Below are 17,159 nucleotides of genomic sequence, written 5' to 3'. Positions count from 1 at the left end.
ACCACATTATAAATGGAAAAGTCAGTTCCTTAGATGTTGTCACCAAGTTCATTTTAATAATATTCTGTTTATACAGCTTTTGAAATAATTGTCTTGTTTCATTGATACATCTTTTCTTCAGTGGAGGCAGTTTTTTTGTTTTGCTTATGTTTCACCCGAGTAATTTAGGTTTCACACGAGTTGACTTAGCATTGTGACTTTTGTGGTCTCCTCCAGCCTTAGGATTGTTACTGAATGCAATAATTTGTTCCTTTACACCTGTGTATTTCTGCCCTTTGTGCCTCCCTCTTTTTCTCTCAGGCCTGGTGGGGGCTTAATTTTCCTTGCTAAGGCAATGAATGATCTATTAGAGATTTCTGTTGTCTATAGAGGTCACTAGACCCTACTCATGTCCAGTTTAACTTGAGTGATCAGCATTTTCCCAGTAAAAGTTACATAGCCATATGTAAAACTAAGAAACCATTGTTCCCAGTAGCAAACTTTCCTGCCTTTTACAACTTTTGCCAGGTTAGGACTAAAACAAAGACTCAGCTGGAGTTTTCACTACCAGTGTGGTCCAGTCATTTACATAAATAATTGAGAGTTATTAAATGCTGTGTCATGGCAGGAAATTTAATCTCACTTGCAAGAAAATGAAATTGACCTTGTCTTCTAAAGGAATCAAAAAATGTGTTAGGTCCCTTGAAGGAGAAGGATTATGTCTTTTATGTTTCTTTATAATCCTCACAGCATTTGACACAATTGACAGTGAGGGAGATAATAAATACTTGTTGAAATAGTATTTGTAGGACACTGAAAACCAATTAAACCAGTCATTTGAGATAAGAGGATCATTCTTGTTGAGTTTTTATCTCCTTTATGTTCTCAACCTCTATACTGCTATATAACACGTAAGGTACTAAAGGTTATCTTTTTAGCAATGTCATCATCCACGTGAAAATTAAAAGTTAATTGTTCTTTTTGCTTTGTTTTTATTTTTTATTACATGCCGACCCATACCAATTAAACATCTCTTTTCTCAGATGGAGGCCAAAGTAAAGGGGACACTAAATTACCACGGAAATCTCAGTGACTTCCAGCAAGCAAAGGAGATGACACACTTGGCTGGCTGATGGAATCTACCTGATGGAAAAGTACTCATGTGGTCATAGGGCTGCTGTTCTGTCGATGTTTACATTCTCTCGTCCCAAGCACTGTGGTGAGGAGGAAAAAGAAAAGAAAACATTACTTGAGTAAAGCCAGGTGCAGGAGGAAGAAATGCTTTCGTGCAAAGTTAGTGACCTTTGGTCTCTTCTAAAGAAAGACAAAGTTACCATATTAACTGACTTGAAAGAGACTCAGTTGTCAAACCCACAGAAATACAAATTTGATTTTTCCCTGGGGAGGAAGAAGGAAATTGAGGATTTGGGTAAACTCCATCCATCCTGGGGGTTGGATCTGAACACTTGTAGACATAATTGCATAATAAAAGACAATATATCTGAAATTAGGCCAGTTTGTCAGGAGTAATGATCATGTCTGGGTGGACTGTGCAGCAAATTTGCCACAAAAAAAGTTAATGACCCTGTGTCTGATACAGACAGTAGCTGAGTATAAATCACGTACCCTCAACAATCCTGAACAAACTTGAATCTACTCCAGTGTGTAGCAACTCCTATGTAAGTCAGTGGACTAAAGATGCTTCAGGAAAGTCATTTTAGCACAGTGATATATATTACATTTTTAAGTCAAAAAATTGAGCCCGTTGCTCTTAACAGACAAAACTTAGATGTTCCCTTTTTGTAAAAGGGTCAATTACATCTTCCATTCAGAAGCAGGTACTTAACTCTCTTCTTCAGGTGATTTGTGCATCTGGTATTGACTGGTTAATTCTTATTTCCATTCTTGATGTTAAAATGTGACTGTGTTCACATTTTCCTCTTGAGAAATGGGGATCTTTGATATAGGGCTGTGGCTTTGGTCCACTTAGCCTTTGCAGGCCTGCCAGTATGAACTTTAAATTTCCCCCAACATCACCTCAGGTTCACAACGTCTTCTGTTCTTTTAGCTAGTGGTATTTCAGGTGATTATTAACTATTGATATAAACAGGTATAAGTGAGCATTACAATGCTTCTTCATTGGTCATTCAAATGGCATATATGTATTTTTTTTGAATTTTGAAGATGGTATTTTAAAGGGAAGAATTAAATTAGGATCATTATGTGTACAGGGGATTATTTTTATAACTATCATAGTGTATTTTTACTCCCTATATCCAGTGTAGTGAAATTGATTTGGAGCATTTGGGATTTTAAAGCTTTACTAATATTTACTCAGAGTATTGATATGTGAGTAAACCTGCATATAATAAGACTCCGTTATTACAGCTTCCTCATGCAAATAGCATATTCAACAAAGGACGTTAAGGGAGATTTTTTTTTTTTTTTTTTTTTTTGCAGTATGTGGGCCTCTCACCGTTGTGGTCCCTCCCGTTGCGGAGCACAGGCTCCTGACGCGGAGGCTCAACGGCCATGGCTCACGGGCCCAGCCGCTCCGCGGCATGTGGGACCCTCCCGGACCGGGGCATGAACCGTGTCCCCTGCATCGGCAGGCGGACTCTCAACCACTGCACCACGAGGGAAGCCCCAAGGGAGAAATTTATGGTTATGTTTGGATACATTTTGTTTGGGTTTTTTCACCTCATCATTGTTCTAGTCTCTCTGTTTTCTTCCTATTTAGGCTTCTGAATGTTTTCAGACTGTACTCAAGAATAGTGTAAGCTTGATCCATTAACAATAACAGACTAACCTAAAAAAACCAGCATCAGATTGGTAGTAGCAAGATTCCTTGCATATGTTTTCATTACAAATCATCCTGTTACATTTACTCAGATAAGGGTATTAACCAGGCCCTTTTTTTACTTTCATGAGCAGAAGTTCCAAATAGCTTTAGGACTGTGAATAAATTAGCACAGATCTCTTTAGATCTGTAAGCCTATATTTTGACTTCAGAGTCACATTGGCTTGGTTATAGCAAAAAAAAAAAAAGTTAATAACTGAAAACTTTAGTTCTGAGAACTTGTTACAGTAAGAGGAAAGGATTATTTCAAAGGAATCATTGATATAATTACTTGCCTCTAAGAATTTAGTTTACTGGTAAAGCAAATAAGAATGTTGTATCAACCCTGGTGGATATTTTGGAAGGATATTGGGATGGTGCAGATAGGTTTGACTTGAATTGAGTATGTTTGATTAAAGTTTGTTTGGTTTTTTAACTAGGGAAACGTATCCAATTCTTGAGTTGTTCCAGTGTAGCATACCTCTTGCTTTTATTTAATTTAGAAAAAAGAAGTCTTGCTATTCTATTGGAACTTTCCTTTGGGAAGCTGCCTTTGTTTTACTTCCCGTACCAGGAGAGAAGTCAGAATGCACACTAATCTCTCTTCCTGAGGACAGCTGTGCATGTATTCATCTACATGTGTATATCTGTACACATATATTTATCTATACATAAGTTCATTGGGACTTTCGGTTGAGGAGTAACTTTAATTTCTTAAATCCATGAACTGAATCACGCCATGTGAAGATCCCTGATGACTCTGTCCTCATTAGAGAAGAACAGGATTATCAGTTCTTCCCCAGTATTGTTTATAACTAACCGGTAAAAATAACTGAAGGCCCTTGGCTCTGTGGAGTTCTCATACGTGGAGATTCTGTTCTTTTCTCTTCGGTCTTGATTCTGCGTCACTGCACCACATTTTCACTACCTTAATCCACTCCAGTCAAGACTACCCTTTTCTGTTGTACAAGTGAAACCAACTTCCTTATATTTCTTAAAAAGTATGATCAAAGAGTTACTACATGTAAATACCTCTTTCTTTTCTAGGCCATAACATTGAAAATGGTGTCCATACTGTACAGTCACCTATTTTTACAGTTTGTCTTACTAAAATCATACATACAAATCGGTTATTTTTTAGCACAGAGGCTTGTGACTCATATTCTATTTTTGCACTTGAAAGTCAAATTATGTTATTTTTTAAAATGATGAGTAATTTGGAAAGGATATAGAGCAATGTGTATTTCTGAAGAGCATTAGCAACACCCCGATGTAAAAGTAATCAGCACACAATTATGTCCCATTTCAGCGGGATTTCTTGATTCAGGAAAAGTAAGCTGTTTTCAACTGTCTTGTATTTTAAATTGCCTTCACTGATGTATAAGCTGTTACTGTACATACAAGTTAATCCTCAGTATTCACGAGCAATAATGAATGGTCAGCAGAGTTGTCTCCAGAGATAGCAGTGCTGAGCCTCCGTTGGAGACTGAGAGCAAAGTGTCAAGCTCATTCAGAGCCTCCACAATAGATGTAAGCAATAATTTAGTTATAAGTCGATTATAATTCTTTCTCATATGCTTCTGAGATCAGTGGGTAAAAGAAATCATGATTTTAAAGCAGCCTGAAGAAATTAACTTCTGGGGAAAGAAGTGAGGTTAATCTGAAGTCACAAAATCTTGATATTTAGGGAATCAGAGGATTGTGTTAGTACATTCTTTTATGCCTACCACCCCTTTGATGGATGCTGTTAGCCCAAATTACATTTTTTAATATCAGAGAAGCTGAATAGAGTTTATCATATCACCCAGGTAGGAGGAAGAACCGGGCACACACATGTTTGAATGCTGTGGGTTTGACACCTGTTTGAAAACAACTTATCTGAAAAGATTTTTAACCCAGGATTTTTTTTTTCCCAAAGCAGATCTAAATTGTTTACTACCCAGGTTTGGAAAGGGCAGACACCTCTAATCTTTCTCCTCTTGTTGCCCTCTACCACACCCCTTTCCACCTCTACTTGGTTCAAGACATTTTCTGAAATGGAATTCTACTGTTATTCAAACTGATTATGAGAACGCTGTGTCCCTTGGGATCATCTCTTAGCACTCCAGTTATCTATCAGATTTGCTGCTACATTTGTAAAATGAACTTTGCCTGTAATGGTCAACTTTAATCTAATTTACAGTTCTTTACTTTTAGGAGGTTTTGTCATATAATTTGACCCATGTATAGAATTAGGATACTTTATTTTAGGGGTGTACCATAAAAGCACACTGGTCCCTGTATTCTTTTTATCATCATTTAGGTTTTGAATTTTTGTTTGCTTTTTTGTTCGTTTATGTTTGTTTTGTCTTGTTTTAAGAAGAGTGAGAGAAATCTGTAATCAGGCCAAAATTGAGAACTTGCCCCATGCTTCAGCACTGTAGTTTCTGCTGACCTTATGTTCTCAAAAGGGCACTTTTACTTTCTATTGTGCATGTATGATTGGTTTTTTGTTTGTTTTTGTTTTTGCTTTTAGGGGGCTTTTGTTTTTGTAATAATGATGTGGAAGAAAAATGCAGTAGTAGGTAAATGACTGATTACAAACATGTTAAACAATTTTATTTTATAAAATTTAAGGGGAAGGGTTTAACTCTGTAGATCGTTTCTTAGCTCTGGTAAAATGGCTTATATTACTCCTCTAAAACATACTCAGTTCAGGCCTTTGTCTTTGTTAAGTGCCTTTTTTTTCTTTCTTTTTTCCCTTCTTTTGAAACTGTTCTCAGATATCCTAAAGTACAGGCTAATACGTCAGGGGATTCAGGAGGAAGAATCTCAGAACTTGCCAAGATCATGTCATGCTGTAATATTCTTCCTTTTCCTTATATGAATATGGATATATGTGTAAGATACATACATACATGCATACATATATATATATCTGTATATATATGTATACATATGTAATATATATACAAAACTAGTAGCTGCTGTACCATTGCATCCTTTCTAAGCACTCCCCTATTAATGCTTGCAAAACTGCCTTGTTTATTCCATTGCTTTTAGTCAATTCAAATGGATAGATTGGGAAATTGTCTTTTCACAAGATACTATTTTCCCCCTTTGAATATCTGTTTGTAGAAGTCAACAGCAACAACAACTATAACTATATATATATATAGATATATAGATATATATATAGATATAGATATATAGATATAGATCTAAATAAAATAAGTCAGTTGTTACAAGTAAAATAAATTTAGTGGACTCATTGACTATTCCTGGATGTAATCCACTACTCTGTGCCCTTCAAACTTGGCGTGCATAATACTAGAGAAAGCATCGGAATAACAAGAATCTTAGAGTCTTTCTGGGTCAAGTTGATAAGGTACACAACGGCAGGCAAGACTAAAGACATGGGAGAGCTAGAGTTAGAACCATGGTATTGTTTCTGAGTTTTGAAGGAAGTTAGCAACTTTGTCAATATTAAAAATGCATCATGTATTCTTCTGGGAAATAATTTTTGAAGAATTCATATAGCTGCATATCTGTCAAAAGGTTAATAAACTTAGAAGTAGAAAGACTTCAGATTCTGAGGAAAAACACTCATAACCCATAGCATTCTTGAGAGAGCTTCAGTTTTCTTATTTGCCAAATAATTACATTTGGCTTAATACGATTTAATGGTCATTTATGTTTCTCCCTTGAGCAAAATAACATAATATTCGATAGCTAATATTCATCAGTTTCTTGTTGAAAACAGATGTGACATGTTAAGGGAGACTAAATTGAACCAATCCTCAAAGCCCAGTACAGATATATCTAATAAATGCCCCCTTTTAACTACATTTTAACTGAGGAGACTGGTGGCCAAAAAGGAGAAAGCAGAGGCTCCTGGTGGTGTTACCTGATAGCAAGACTGTTATCAGGTGGCCTCAGTTCAGTCATGTTACTCTTGAATTACTGTGTTTAGGGGGAATATCATTTAACCTTTGTGCCTCAGATTACCCATTAGAAAATTGGGTATAATAATATTCACCTACCTCCCAGGGATATCAGAGACTTTTTCAAAAATATTTTGAGTTTTTCTAAAATGTCCTATATAATTAAAAAAGTATTATCATTTTCCTGCAGAGGCTAAAAAATGTTTCCCTATGATGGGTATAAAAAAGTACCATATGATTTTTAAGTTTAAAAAAAAATCACTGGAATTCTAATTTAGATACATATTTGTTATTTAAACATATTATATTTGTGGTTGGATAAAATGCTTAGTTTCAGGTTAATAAGTGGGGAGGGGGTAAATAACACTAAGTTTCTTAATTATAAGTAGATTTTTTTTAGCCATTTATGGTATTATTACACGTGTGATCTTTGCCAAGGTTGTGGAGCTGAAGCTAGCTAAAGCTTGGACGATTGGTTATTGGAGTTGATAAATGATCCCAAACATTTTATCTGCCTCACTTTGCCATATTCTCAGTCTGATTTCCTTATATTCCTTGTTTAGTGATGGATAGCTAAACTTTTAACTTTCTAAGAATGAATGGGAGTCTCCTCCTTCTTGTAAATCGAGATTGTGTACTCTTGCTGTAACTGTAGGTTTATCCAGCTTTGCACTGAAGGGGCAAGCACTACATACAGTCAGCTGGGTGTACTTTTAGCCAGTCTACCTTTGTAATTTATGCTTCTTCAACCGTGAAAGAGTTGGAGCCATCAACTGCTCAGGTGGTAGGAAAATGGGAGAGGGGGGAGGCAGGATTCTTTTCCTATAGCTGGGGAGGGGGTGGGGAGGGCGGGGGTAGAAGGAAACATGTTTTGCTCAACTCCAAAGAGGAAAGGAAGGTCATCTTATCCTACCCTCCACTGGGTATATTAAGCAGTAATACATAGAATTTTCCTTTTATCATTGGAAACAACAACAGGAAAAAAATGGATGCCGCCTCTCTGAGCTAATTGCTTAGCAACATTTGTTAGGGGGTGTGTGTAGATTTAAATTGTAGCACGTATTCAGGGTCAGGAAAGAGAATGTAGGGGGATGAGGAACAAATTATCCAGTGTAAGTGAGTCAGCAGAAAGCGCCAGGCCCAAGCAGACAAAGCCTCTGGGTTAATTCCCAGAACTGGCTGAGGCCCATTTAATCTCTAGTGATAGGATGTTTTTCCTTAAAAGTCACTTTTTGGTTTTTTTGTTGCTTTTTCCAGATAAAGCCTTAGTTAGTAGCCTCTAAATATCAACTATGCAGATAAACACACAAATTTTCCACACTTTTTCTTTTTTCCATTCTTTAAATAACAGATGTTAATTAAGACTTCTACCCAAAGAAATAAGGCATAAGGGTTTTGTTGAATGTGTGTTTGTTCCTCTAGGGAAAATTAATGGAAACATAAAAATAGAGATATTTTGTGTGTTCATCTATCCTAAAATGTGAACTTTATATTCAAAAACTAAGTACAGATACTGGTGCAAACTGTAGTTAGAATCATGGAATGTCTTTGGGTTAAGATAAAACCATCCCAGTGTTCAATTCTGAGAAAGTTTTAGATTCTGTGGCACAGTGTTCAGGTTTGTGGAGCTAAACAGATGGTCAGACTATAATTAAAAAGCTTTGAATATTAATGTCAAATTCTTATTCTTTCTTCATTTTCTTTAGTCTTCATTCTTCTTTCCTCTAGTCTGAGCTCTTCAGTTAACCATTCCATCAACCAATTGCTACACTAGAATATAAGTTGCTAAGAGTCAGGGGAGGAAAGGTTAAACTGTTTTTCACCTCCTTTTCTCACTCACGTTGGCCATCTATGCTGTGTTCCCACTGAATTCAAAAGTAAAGACTATAGGCATTTCTAGGAGACGGTTTACATCCCAGCACAGACTCAGACAGGGACTGGTAGGATTTTAATCAGACTGCTTTTGAATAACTTAGTATTAAATTACATTTTTCTCAGATACTCCCAAAGTACCGTTTGCTTGAAAGTAACTATTTGTGATCTTTGTTTAATTTCCTCATACTGTAATACTTCTTTTTTCCAGCCTTTCTTACATATGTACATTTTAGATCGGGTTAGTACTTAAATTTTGGACACTTTTCCGAACTGTTACCCAAACAGGTCAAGAATACTTTTAAAAATCTCAGTAGTAAAATCAAAGGGGTCTATATGTCCAGAACTTAGAGTCATCACTGGTGACCTGAATTACTTTTCTCTTCTTTGCGTTAAAAATAGATTTCTCTACTATATAATGTAGTAGCAGCTACATTGCATGGCTTCCTCAATACTTTTCAAGATTATTCAGAAGAGACACAGACCTTTTTTAGGCCTCTTATTTCACATAATACTCTGCCTTGCTTATTTTCATTACTTCCCCTGGAATAAACCTACTTTGCAGAGGTCTGAGTCAGAGAGGCCATATGAATCCTTAGTACCAATTTTACGTTCCTCAGAAAACTCTCTATACGTTATTTACTCCCATTTGCCAATAATAATATAATTCTATTTTAATCTAGTTTTAAAATATTTTGTAATAAAGCACTAATGGAAACCTAACTGAAATACAAACAAGATGATTATTACCTAAGATAACTTGGAGATACTTCTGTTTTTGAAGTTAACAGCTCCATCTACCCTCTAAGCACATTTTAGGAGTCAGCAGTAACCAAGACCAGCCAAGTGGCATGTTTTTCTATGTGACAACCTGCCCTTTATTTGTCACATCTCAGCTATATTATATTTTCTGTCCTTGCGGCCATAAACTTCCCTCCTTTTTTTGCTTCTCTATTCTGTTTGCAGGGGTAGTGTGCCCTGTGCCCGCATATTGGGTTTTCTTTCCTGTACCTGTGAAATTACCAAGAATTACCCCAATTTTGGCCAGAGGCATTAAAAGAGAAGTTATTCTCAGTTGATAAATGTATTACTGTTTTATATAGGTAGTCGGAAAGTTGACCAAGTTTGGCCAACTTTTAAAATCCTGGCTATGTTACATAATTAATTACATATACTTCTGAGACCTTCAGATAAGCAAGGGGCCCTTTCACCAGTAGAGGTAGGTTTCCAACCTATACGTAATTTCCTGGCCAGCCTCCAGAGAAAGGATTCAAGCTTTGTACTGTTCTTTTGTTGGCTGTCATTGAAAAACTATATTATAGAATGTATCAAAAATATCTAATTGTTCTTAAGAAGAGTCTGTAAATCTGGAGCTTGCCCTTGTTTGTTGCTCGCTAAACATTGTAAAGCTTAAAAGAAAAGGAAAGGAAATCTCTGGCTGGTGAAAATTTTGTGCCCCAAATAATGTGTTAATCAAAGTTATCTACCATGGTAACCAAGTGATGAGTGTTTTCTCTTTTATTACAAGCAAGAAAATTTATTTGCAGTTGTAAAACTTATTGTGGGACTGCAGGCCTATTTACTATAAATGATTGGAAATAAGGATTCTGATTTTTAGTCTGGGTTAAGCACATATTTCCAACCCTTGCGGTATGAATTTTCATAAAGGAAAGACTTTTGTTTGGTAACAGAAGGAAAAACAGGACTTATTTATACAGTGAATGTTCACTCTGTAGAGGAGCTTCCCTCCAGTTACACATCATGTTCTTACTTTAGCCGCCTCCACACTTGATATAGATGCCAACATGTTTTACAACGAGTCTTGAAGGAAGGAGCCTACATAATTGTTGCTCCTCCGGGTGAAAGGCCCTGGTTACTGTACTGCATTTGTTTATAGGGAGGTGTGTTTTTGCTAACTTGAAGGGATATACTGTATTTTAAATAAGTGTGTGACTTAATATTTTGGGATTTTTTTTCCTCCTTTAAAACTGGACCTGAACACAGCTTTGAGTTGATATTTGTAATAATCTCAGGACCTGAAAGATTGTAGCATTTAGTGTGTCTTAAAAATTATGTACTGTACCAGCCATGGATTTTTGTAAATATACCTGTCTCCCTTTTTTGTATTATTTTAGTAAAAAAAAAATAATAAATTTAAATACAATGGGGTGGTGACGACATGTGGACGGGTGTGGGTATGTATGTGTGTGTGTTTGTATAAGGCTCTTTTGAGATGAACTGGTGCTTGTTTAATTTCCGGCTCTAATGAGAGCAGGAATATGGACAAACTGCTGCTACTGAACCCTGCACTGAGCCTAGCTGTTTCCATTGCATTTCCTAGTGATTGACCAGGAAATGACTAAGTTAAATTCTTCTTCCCACTGCCATCTTGCCTTTGAATTCTCAGTTCTACACACTTTTTGAACTTCAGTGGTAAATCTTTCCAAACTTTGGGTGGTTTGCTGGTCTGTAGTTTTTAAAGAGCTCTTGTCACTATTTTCTAAGAAGAAAGAAAGACAGGTAAATTTTTTTAACCAAAAAAAAATCACATTTCATAAAATCCTGATGAATTTTGGACATGTGAGAGGACTTGAACATTCCTAAATGTGGATCTGTGAATTTAGTAAATTGACCCCATTGATATACTCTTTCAGTGCAGGGATTTCTTTTTTTTTTTTTTCGTAACAGCCTTGCTCATATTCCAGGTGTAGCTAAGCAAACCCCTGTTTTAAAGCAGGAGCCTTATTTGATTCAGTGTAGATGTTTTCCTGTCTATCCTTTGTGACAGAGCCTTTTACATGAGTGTTTTTTCTTTTTGTATGTGTTATGTGTTTGTTGTATTAAATAAAGAGGAATGTACATATTATTCTTGTGTCTGTTGTATCATTGGACTAACTTGGATTTTAATATCTCATTCTTTCAGTGGTGGTTGAGTATCTCTTGCCTGTTTCACACTGTGCGCGGTGCTGTGGGATACAGAAGTAAGGGCATAGTCCCCACCCTCCATATATTTACAGTTTGCAATCACATGAGAAGTTAAAAGACAACAGATCAAAATTTATCACAAAGGTGTGGTCCATGGCCATCTGACATTTGAGTTCAGAGCAGGGGAGAGATTGGATTGGAAAGATCTGGGGAGAATTGTCAAGTTGATGGCATTTGAACTGGGCCTCCAAGAATAAGTGGGATTTGGCTGGGAAGGAGGAAAAGGGAGCATCCTGAGCGGAGTCAGGAACAAACAGGAAGGAGGCCAGGCTGGTATGAGGTAGACACGGGGGTGAGTAGGAGAAGCCAGACTGTGGGAGTCTGGAATGCAGGCTTACCAGGTTCTTCCTTCAGGTTATAGGGGGTGTGTGTGTGTGAGTGTGCCTCCAGGCTTGCAGTTGTAGATACAGGAATTAGTTGCATAGGTGAGCATCTTTTAGTCTCGTGGAGGACTTCTTTAGGAAAAATATTGTTAAGAGAAAAAATTTAAAATTCAACTTTAGAAATCCAGGTAGAGTGTGGGAAAAGGATGAAAAGACAGAAAGCAACTTGTCAGAGAAATTGAACGGTTTTGTCATTTATAAGTGTATATGTGCATAGAAGATACAGAAAATAACATAAGCCCCCAAATACAAGAGTGGTGGTACTTAAGTGTATTTTCAGTGCATTGTCATCAGGATGAAGAATTTAAAAGGCATGGTCCTTGTGCAGGGAGGAGGGTAGGCTGTAAGTGCTTTTATGAAAAACTAGTAACATATAAGGACAGTTTTGCAAGTGTGTTCTTGAGAGTAACAAGAAATCTGTAGTTAAATAATAAGACTACACTTAACTATGTTGTCACCATCTTGTAAATGTGTGTTAACATATTAAAGGTGCCATTGTTAAACCAGATTTTTTAAACCCATAATTTCCTGAGGCTTATTTGACCATGAAATACTTTTTTTCATGTAACTTCAATTAACATTAAATTATATAAGGCATGTGAAGCACTTAGCCCAATGACACATAGTAAGTACTAGGTAAATGTTAGCTTTTATTATCATTCATACTAGTTCTGTTTTATTATTTATTATATAGTATATATATTTTTAAAGTTTTTAAGAAGAAAAAACATGGCCCAAGGAGTTAAGGATTTCAGAATAACCAAGTCAGTTTAGAGAGCCGAGAAGTAAGCAGGTAGAGATGCAGCCAGTTCTCTAGAGTTGAATGAAGGACAGGTGTCCAGAAGGGGGGCTGGTTCAAAGGAGTATAGAAAACTCCAAAGCAGGAAGTACGTTTTACACTTGTCTGTGTAGTCAAGAAACCGTCTCAGACCTTAGCTTTGGCACAGAAAAGAGTGTGGCTAGTTACGAAAATCGACAACTGTAGATGGAGCTCGAAGGCGGAAGTTAACAAATTGGTGATGGAGCTACTTTGCTTCTGCAAATTTATTCTAAGGGGAAAATGGCCTTGTACAGAGGTTTCTGCACGAGTGTGTTCATCTGTGTTGCTCATAACAGTAAAAGTTTGAACCAATCTAACGTGCTAGAGGGGATTGGTTAAGCAAATAAAAATACTACTACTAAACAAAATTGTTTTAACAGAAGAAATGATTAAGATGTCCATGTATTAAATAAAAGAGCAGTTATAAGTGTTAATACACATAGATAGGCACAGAAAAAAATATATGGAGGGACATACACACCAAAATATAAAGATTGGTGAAATGAATGCTTTTATCTTTATCATTTTACTTAAATGTATTTTCAATGAACATGGATAACATTAGCAAGTTTTTTGGTTTGGGTTTTTTTTTAAAGAAATAGTAGGTGGACTTAGTTGAGGAAAAGGGGAAAGAAATGGGAAGGAGCCTCTTGCTGTCTCATCACTGGGAGAGGGAAAAGGAAATAATTTATTTCTTCCACTCAGACCCTGCTAGATCCCAGAATTGGATCTGGCTTAGAAGGAAGACACCTGAACTGCTTGATTTAAAGTAAAGATTTTTCTGGAAGATTATGCTTGCACTTAGTTAACAAGAAAAAAAGTACCAAATACATGATTATACAGTGAACGCAAAGCATCTTTCCTACCCATGGCCCCATTTTCCTCCCTCAGACCAACCACTGCTACCAATTTCTCCAGTTAAAAGTATAAATATGCATCTGACCTTTTGCCATAAATTTAGCGTACGTATCTGCTCTACCATACCTAGCATTTTTTTCTCTATTATCTTGGAGATTATTCCACACAGTACATAGAGGTCTGTCTTGTACTTTTTGACAGCTTGTAGTATTCCATAGTTATAGTACCATAATTTATTGTATCCATTAATGGGCAGTTAGGTAACTCTCACAGGTCACATTGTGATATCCTGTAGATATTTGCAGTCTGTGTACGCATGTCAAACCAACAGTCAAAAGTTCGTTTTGTGATGGATGATAGTGACTAACATTCCAGATCTGAGAGTTGGTGTCTGGAGTCTGTGGCATCGCTTCATATCTATGTAAAGCTTTGAGGAATACTTGAGAAAAGAAATCTTTTCTAAAACAGTTTTGAAAATTGGAAGTAAAAGAACTGCTTCTAGGTGCACGAAGGGTTGCGTTAGCCTGCAGGTGGGATCGTGAGCTTTTCAAAGGACAGTGACAGCCCCTCTGATGCAGGTGTCATCTAGTAAGATTGCTCTTCCTCATCAGTATGTGCCTTGACATGGCTTGTTTTCTCTGTCTCTGTGTATAGTTACCTCTTCTGTGTCCCTGTGTCGACCTTTCACTATTTCCCACTATCGTTTTTCTAGTAGGGTGACACGGCATGCAGAATAGGCTGACATTAAACAGACTTGGGTTCTCAGGTCCCCATTATGAAGCTGTGGCACTTTAGACAAGATGTGGATCTCCTTTCAGCCTGTTTCCTCATTTCTGCAGGGATAATTTCCAGTGGTGGGGTTTGTTGTTGAATTAGAGACAAGATATGGAAAGCACCTAGCATAGTGCCTAGCACATAAGAAGAGCTAATGAATGGTGGCTACTATTATTCTGTCTCTTTTCTGCCTTTTTCTTCTTAAATTCGTGCTTCCTCTTGCTCTCCTAATTTCCCCAAATATAGAAGTGAAACCAGTGTTTTCAAAAAATCTTAAGAAAAAAAAATATATATATATATAAATAAAAGTACAGGAGTGTATAAGTATCAGTTAAAATTCTTTCATTGCAGGTGTCAAACCCCTGGCATAAAAAGTAAAGGGAGACTGCTCTAAAAATGAAGTCTGTTAAACAAAACAGTTAAGGGAATCTTTCGATTCATGTAAGTGAGCCGTCTAGAGGTAAACCTAGTTTAGGTAAAGCTTTATCGACTGATTCAGTGTCACCAAGAGCCAGCCATCTGTCTCTGCCCTGGCATTCGAAGTGTCAGGTTTCACAGGTAGCCCTCTGACAACTACTGCCTCTCCCTTCATAGCCAATTGGCTGCTGCATTTCCAAACTGTATGTTAGTATGTGTTGTATATAGTTTATTTCTGCTTTATTGTACCTCAAATGCAAAGCAATGCACTCATCATGTGCCTCAATCCATAGCACATGGTTTTCATCACTTAATACAAGATCTCATTCCCTCATTTTATTATAAATTACGTTTCTCCTTCCTTCCTTAGTCCCCATTCCCTCTGTCCCAAAGGTACCCACCCTTACTCTTTTAATATGTGCCCCTTGTTATGCATGCTTTCTTCTATAATTTGTAGTGTTATTTTGTGTGTATGCAATTTTAATTTATATAAATGGTCCTGTGCTATAAATTGTGCTGTTTTCTACTTTTCTCACTTATATTGGTCCATGTTGCTCTCTGTACATCCTACCTGTTGCATAGTATTTCATATGATGCGTCCACCACTCTCTGCATAACCGTCCTCCTAGAGGTGGATACCTAGGGTGTCTCCAATTCCTTATTACCATGAGAAAAGCTATAGGTAGTCTGCGAATTGCCTGTTCATCTCTTCTCATTCTATTGCATTTTCATCTTTTTGTTGTGATAATAATCTCTTAACAGTTTCAGACATGTCAGATATTTTAGTCTATTACCTGTCTTTTTAACTTGGCCTATGCCATCCATTATTGACCAGAAAACCTTTTTTAATAGTCAGTTTTTGTCTAAATTATGTTTTGAGGGGTTTGTTATGAAATATTTCCCTTCCCCTAGATCACAAAGATATCCTCCTACATTCCTTTGAATATTCGGTTTTTCATTTAGAATCCATCTGTTGTCCATTATACCTTGTATAATGTAGGGGTCCAGCTTTATTTTTCTTCATTTAGTGGGCCAGTTTTTTCCCAGCACCATTTAGTAAGTCAGTATTTCTCCCATTAATTTTTGGTGCCATTTTTATCATATGTCAAATACTCATATATGCAATGGTCTATTCTGAGCTCAGTTCCATTCCATTGTTCTTTTTATTTCCATACCAGTATAGACTTATAGTCTCCCTTAATATTTAGTAGGCAGAGTCTCCCTCTTTGTTCCTCCATGTTCACTCAACTAATCGTGAATTGTTATTCTTCTATATAAATTTTAGAATAAAATCTTCAAGTTCCATTCAAAAAATCTAGCTGAAATATTTATTAGGATTGAATTTAATTTGTAGTTTACAAAGAATGGAATCTTTAATGTTAAATTACCTCATTCATGGTATATCCATTTATTTAAATCCTCTTTCATGTCTTCTAGTAAAGCTTTTAAATTTTCTCTGTAAAGGTATTGTTTGTGTATGGATTTCTAGGTACTTTATAGTTGTAGATTTTAAGTATGGTATGTTAATCTCTATTATGTTTTCTAGTGACTTTTGCTAGGATCGGGGAATGCTGTTGATTTTCACAAGTTGCGTTTGTATCCAGCAACTTTGCTGTACTCTCTTACTCTAATAACTTGTCTGATTATTTTATTAACTTTTCAACTGAGTTAATCATACACTGTACAAATAATGGCAGTTTAATCTCTCCCAGTTTTTTTCACGTTTTATGTCTTATTTTAGAGTATTAGACTCTTTAATAAGTACTATGTCAGACAGTAGTTGTGAAAATGCCATCTTTGTTTCCTTCCTTTTTTTTTTTTTTTTTTTTTTTTTGGCCACACTGCACGGCTTGTGAGATCTTAGTTCCCCGACCAGGGATTGAACCTGGGCCCACGGCAGTGAAAGCATTGAGTCCTAACCACTGGACTGCCAGGGAGTTCCCATCTTTGTTTCTTATTTTAACGGGAAAATATCTAAATTTTCTCCATTAAGTGTAGCGTTTATTCTATATTTCTGGTTTATAGTTTTTATGAAGTAAATTCTATTCCTAATTTTCTGGAAATCTTGATCATAAGTATGATTTGAATTATGTCAAGTGCTTTTCCTATAACACCTATGTACAATCAACCCACTTGCAGAAAATTTCTTAGAAATGTATTCATAATATTTTTTATTCTTATAAACTCTGTTGTATCTGTATTTGTTTTCCTGTTCTCATTCTCTGTTTTGTTGATGTGCATCGTCTCCCTTTTTCTTATTCAGTCTTGGCAGAGGTTTGTTCTTATTAGCTTTTCAAGGAACCATGAGT

The 17,159-nt window shown here is 36.4% G+C and overlaps 2 protein-coding genes across 3 annotated transcripts in view; one reads left to right on the top strand and one right to left on the bottom strand.

The window, feature by feature from the left end:
* Positions 1-1,618, top strand: part of UBN2 (ubinuclein 2) — a 67,067-nt gene extending 65,449 nt beyond the window's left edge. For both annotated transcript variants that reach the window (XM_060156553.1, XM_060156552.1), the window contains one exon: positions 1,023-1,618. In XM_060156553.1, coding sequence (XP_060012536.1) covers positions 1,023-1,072 — 50 coding nt within the window. In that variant the 3' untranslated portion in view covers positions 1,073-1,618. The remainder of the gene's footprint in view (positions 1-1,022) is intronic.
* The window catches only part of HIPK2 (homeodomain interacting protein kinase 2), a 386,834-nt gene that overhangs the window by 474 nt on the left and 369,201 nt on the right, over positions 1-17,159 (bottom strand). The gene's annotated exons all lie outside the window — the stretch shown is intronic.

Source organism: Lagenorhynchus albirostris, chromosome 8 (assembly GCF_949774975.1).
Source record: "Lagenorhynchus albirostris chromosome 8, mLagAlb1.1, whole genome shotgun sequence".
Lineage (NCBI taxonomy): Eukaryota > Metazoa > Chordata > Mammalia > Artiodactyla > Delphinidae > Lagenorhynchus > Lagenorhynchus albirostris.
The sequence above is the reverse complement of the archived record's forward strand: the minus strand, read 5'-3'. Positions and strand labels throughout refer to the sequence as shown.